Raw genomic sequence first — 4,989 nt, 5'->3', positions numbered from 1 at the left:
TTCCTTCATGGACCTGCTAAAGAAGTTCTCCCTCTGTCCCAGATGCCTCCCCCTGTCCGTGCCGCCGTGGTGTCTGCAGTTCCAGTCATGCCTCGGCCCCCGATGACCTCCGTGGTCCGACTGCCTCCAGGATCTGTCATAGCCACCCCCATGCCTCCCATCATCCACACCCCACGGATCAACGTGGTCCCCATGCCTCCCTCTGCTCCTCCCATCATGAGCCCCCGCCCGCCGCCCATGATAGTGCCCACAGGTCAGTGACTTCAGCTCTACTCCTGGGTGATTGGCAGCTCATTCCTCTGTAACATGGGCTTGGAGTCTTTCCTCCTGTGCCCTGATACTGGTGTGTAACTGGGATCACAGACCCTAAGTTGTGCTGTTAAGAGTTTTGGGGTGTTGGATATGGCTTATCTAGTCCAGCTCTGGGGCTCGAGGCTCTACTTGCACCATGGAATACAGGGAATTCTCTGTCTCTGGGAGCCTGACGGGGTGAAAATGAAGAATCCAGGGTAGAGAGGAGCTGCCAGCACCTCAGTGGGTGTTACAGCTCGTTACAGAAGCTGCTGCTGCAGGAGGAAAAGCTGTTTTCTGGCCCTTGTTCTCATTAGGTGCTTAGAAGTTAAAAAGCACCATGTAAAAAACAATTCTTCCTTTTTTCCTTCTTTTTTCCTTCTTTTCCCAGAGGAGCTGGCACTGCTGCATGCCACACTGAGTGCTTTTTCTGCAAGCTCTGCAGGAAGCTCTCATGCCTTGTTATCTTTTCCTGGGCTGCTTCCCAACACGAGAGCTCTCCGAGCATTTGAAGTCTGCATATTGCTGTTGGTTCTAACTTCCTCCATGTATTGTGGCATTTATTTTCAGCTTTTGCTGCTCTGCTAGTCCATGTATTGTGGCATTTATTTTCAGCCTTTGCTGCTCTGCCAATAGTGTTTCTGTGTGAGGAGGTGTGTGCTGTGCACTCAGTGGGTCACTGTTGGTTGTGTTGTGTCCCCATCGTATTCCAGCCTTCGTCCCTGCTCCTCCCGTGGCTCCGGTTCCATCCCCGGCGCCAATGCCTCCTGTTCACCCCCCACCACCCATGGAGGATGAGCCAGTCTCCAAGAAACTGAAGAGTGAGGATAGCCTCATCCCAGAGGAGGAATTTCTGCGCAGGAACAAGGTACACATGTGGCTCTGGGCTTGTCCTGCTCTGCCCAAGGGCTGTAAAGCCAATTCCCTGCACAGAGAGGGACTGGTGTGCCTCCGTTGGCAAGGGAGTGACTTCCTGAGGTGGCTCCTTCCCTATTTCATTCCCAAGCAAACCAAACTCGTTTGTGTTTTACTGGGAAGAGCTACACACAGGAGTTGAGTGGGATAGTGTTCTTCTGTAATTAAGGGCAGTGAGAGGCAGGTTTATAGTAATGCAAAGAAGAACTAAAGCTGCTAATAAGCTTTTAAGGAGAGGAGGGCTAAGCTGGAGATGCAAGGAGATTAGAGTATCAATGCCAGCATGATAGGGTGGAAATGTGCTGTATTCCATAACAAGGTGAGCTAAAAGTGAGCCTCAATTCCTTCCTGAGGACTAACATCCTTGCAGGAGTTTTAATTCCTTTAAGAATGACTGTATGGTTTTCCTTGTCATATCTGAACTAAAAAGGGGAGAGATTGACATGAGATATTGGGAAGGAATTCTTCTCTGTGAGGGTATTGAGACACTGGCACAGGTTGCCCAGAGAAGCTGTGGCTGCTCCGATCCTGGAAGTGTTCCAGGCCAGGTTGGATGGGGCTTGGAGCAACCTGGGCTAGTGGAAGGTGTCCCTGCCCATGGCAGGGGATGGAACTAGATGGACTTTAAGGTCCCTTTCCACCCAAACCATTCTGGAATTCTGTGATTCCATGTGCACAGAGAAATTGTCTCCTGTTTAGTGCTTCACACATTCACTCCAATACCCTGAGTGCATGTGGTGTTCAGTGAATGGCACACAAAAGGAGAGGCTAAGGAGAGATATCTGTTTTATTTTGGGAGCAGTGGAGTAACTTTCACAGTGCTGAGGCAAATACATTGCTGTGTGTTTACCATGAAGTTGAGGTATGTGACTAGTTTGGGAATAAACTGTTCCTCTGCTGCTCTGTTATCACAGCCCTGAGCCTCCTTGGCTGTGAGACGTTATCTGTGTTTCCCACAGGGCCCAGTTACGGTCAAAGTCCAAGTGCCCAACATGCAGGACAAGACAGAATGGAAGCTGAATGGCCAAGTGCTGGTGTTCACCCTGCCCCTCTCCGACCAGGCACGTAGCTCCTTGGCCTGCCCTGCCCCTGCCTCTGACAGCAGCAGCTTACCTGCATGCCAGGGGCTGGAAAGCTCTGCCTGCTCCCCACTCAGCCTCTGGGGAGCAGGGCTGGCTTTACAGCAGGACACAACCCCTGATCGAGCTGTTTGCCCCTTCCCAGGTGTCTGTGATCAAGGTGAAGATCCATGAGGCCACAGGGATGCCAGCTGGGAAGCAAAAGCTGCAGTACGAGGTGAGTATAAGCCTTTCACATGCTGTTTGGTACTTCAGTGCTTTCTCACGCACAAAACGTTTTCCAAAGGAAAATTGTAACACACACGGTTCAGTGTAGCATGAGCTACTGGGAGGAGCAGTGGGAATGTTTTTCCTGCCTGCACAGCACATCTGGTTACACAACTGCAGGACAGACCTTTATTAGGGACATCAGTGCATCTTCATGTTGTTGTTGCAGCAGATGAGTCCTCCAGGCTGGATGTGGCTTTCTCTGAAATCAGCCTCTTGTTTTATTAGGGTTTCTCTGACATTTAGCTGCAGCAGCTGCTCCCACAGCTCTGCCGTGTGCTCTGGGAGGTGGGCGTGCCATGGAGTCCTGGCAGCTCCGGGAAGGCTTTCTCCAAAACACGGAAGGGAAGAGCTCACTCTCTCTTCCTCTCCAGGCTGGAGCTGTCAGAAAGGCTTCGTTCCTTTTTAATGACTTAGTTCCAGTCATGCATGTACCCAGGCAGGCACAACCTGCTGCCTAAGCAGTGAACTTTGTGCACTTATCTTCTCAGGAGTTCATCTGTGGGCAGATACTCTGTTAACCCTTAACGAGAAAGGAAGTTGAGCTGATTATTTGTAAGGAAAAAAAAAAGGTGGGGGGAGTTGGAGCCTAAATAACTTTGCTTGTGGTGACTCTTTATCTATGTGTTGTAGAGGTACATAGTGTATATTGGCTGTGCTCATGCATCACTCCCAGCAGCCTGGGCTAGTGCTCCCTGCCCATGGCAGGGGGTGGAACAGGATGAGCTTTAAGGTCCCTTCTAACCCAGATTATTCTAGGATTCTATACCCACCTCTTCCAGTGTCCATCTTGGGCACTGGAATCTCTCCAGTGCCTTCAAAGCCTGCAGTGTTCAGTCATCCCTGTGCTTTGAGCCAGGAGGGCTTTGCCTGGGTGGAATTGTGTGGGAAGGGAGCACTGAGGTTTCTGTTCTGACTGGGTTTTTTGGTGGTTTTTGCCTTTTCTCCTCCCCTCAGGGCATTTTCATCAAGGATTCCAACTCCCTGGCTTACTACAACATGACAAGTGGCTCTCTGATTCACCTGGCACTCAAGGAGAGAGGAGGCAGGAAGAAATAGGAGCTGTGGAGCCCCGAGGTGTAACGTGTCCACATTGTAACCCCAACTCTCCCCTTCCCCCAGCCTTTTGGGGCCTACACCCACTGCCCTCAGCTGTAGTGTGAACAGAGAGGCTCTGCACCCCACGCTGAGTGGCTGGTGAGAGAGGGGAAGCTGCTGGAGCCCCGAAATGTGTCAGTGTAGTGATAGTGTGTAGTGATTGATGCTTTGCTGGAGTTCCAGCCCTCCCTTGAATCCCTTCGGGAAGCAACATCAAGGTCATGCCCAGCTTAGTCTAGATCCATCTTTGAGGGATTTACACAGACCAAGAGCATTGTCTGTCTGCCCTCAGTACTTGCTTCACTTAACCTCCTGCTAATTGAAAACTTCTCTCCACACACGTATTAAACCCCTTGTTGTTCTCTCCCTGTCTCGGGTCTGGCGCTGACCCTGAGTTGGGAATTTCCTCTCCCTCGGCATGGCTGTTTCTGCAGTAATGGAGATCTAGGTCTGCTCTGGGCAGCCTGTGATTTGTTTGAATAAACATGCAGCTCTCCCTCGTTGGATTTGGGGTTTTTAATGGAGATGTGCCTGGTGCTGGAGTGCTCGGATGGGGAAATGCATTGGGATTTGTAATTAAGCTGTTTACGGTAGGAAATCCTCTTTTTTTTCTAGGAAAAGCTGCAAGAAAAGGGGTTTGTTGAAGTTTCCCTGGTGCTCCTCAAGCATTCCTAAAGGAATGCTCATGTCTGTATGTGAGGGAGGAAAAATACTCTGAACTTAGCAAGAATTTTATTGGAAAATGTGATTTACACTTATATTCTGCAGCTGGAATCTCTTGGTCCTGGAGAGCATTTGGGTCTGGAAAACAGATGATTCCTGGGCTCAGAGCTGTGCTGCAGTTTCATAGAAACACAACACGGCAACATTAACCCATGGAATTAGGTGCCTGGGAAGAGGTGGGTGTCTGGGATTTGGACACCTCTGTTTTTTGGGGATAACCCAAAGCCATGTATTTGCTATTAGATATTTTTAGCAGTGGTCAGTCAGTGCAGGAACATCCTGTTTGCCTTCCTCTATGCTTAGGGGAATGAGGGATGAAGCAGGAGGGAAGAGCCAGCATCCTCCTGCCTCTAGGATCTGGAGGAAGCCCTGTGGCTGTGAGGAAGGTGGCTGGCACTGGCCCAGCCCCGGTGGCTGGCAGTCTCTGGCCGTGGTGGCCAGCTGTTGTCTCTGACAGCTGCACACGTGTCCCTGTCACACAGCCTGTCCCATCCCTGCTGGGGGGCTCTGAATCTAGTGTGTGTGGGCAGGGTGGATGCTGGGATAATCACTTCCCTTTGGCTATTAAAAACTAGACAATAGGGACAATCCTGGAGAAAATACTCAGCAGTGAGTG

General features: G+C 50.6%; 1 protein-coding gene across 1 annotated transcript in view; it reads left to right on the top strand.

Annotated features, from left to right (window-relative positions):
* SF3A1 (splicing factor 3a, subunit 1, 120kDa) overlaps nucleotides 1–3,686 on the top strand; it is a gene marked incomplete at its 5' end in the record, with an annotated part of 10,829 nt that extends 7,143 nt beyond the window's left edge. The window contains 5 exons of the mRNA XM_009079777.1: nucleotides 43–253; nucleotides 1,005–1,159; nucleotides 2,166–2,267; nucleotides 2,431–2,502; nucleotides 3,510–3,686. Coding sequence (XP_009078025.1) covers nucleotides 43–253; nucleotides 1,005–1,159; nucleotides 2,166–2,267; nucleotides 2,431–2,502; nucleotides 3,510–3,611 — 642 coding nt within the window. The remainder of the gene's footprint in view (nucleotides 1–42; nucleotides 254–1,004; nucleotides 1,160–2,165; nucleotides 2,268–2,430; nucleotides 2,503–3,509) is intronic.
* Between the last annotated feature and the right edge of the window lie 1,303 nt (nucleotides 3,687–4,989).

This window comes from Acanthisitta chloris, unplaced genomic scaffold (genome assembly GCF_000695815.1).
Source record: "Acanthisitta chloris isolate BGI_N310 unplaced genomic scaffold, ASM69581v1 scaffold13728, whole genome shotgun sequence".
Lineage (NCBI taxonomy): Eukaryota > Metazoa > Chordata > Aves > Passeriformes > Acanthisittidae > Acanthisitta > Acanthisitta chloris.
The sequence above is the reverse complement of the archived record's forward strand: the minus strand, read 5'-3'. Positions and strand labels throughout refer to the sequence as shown.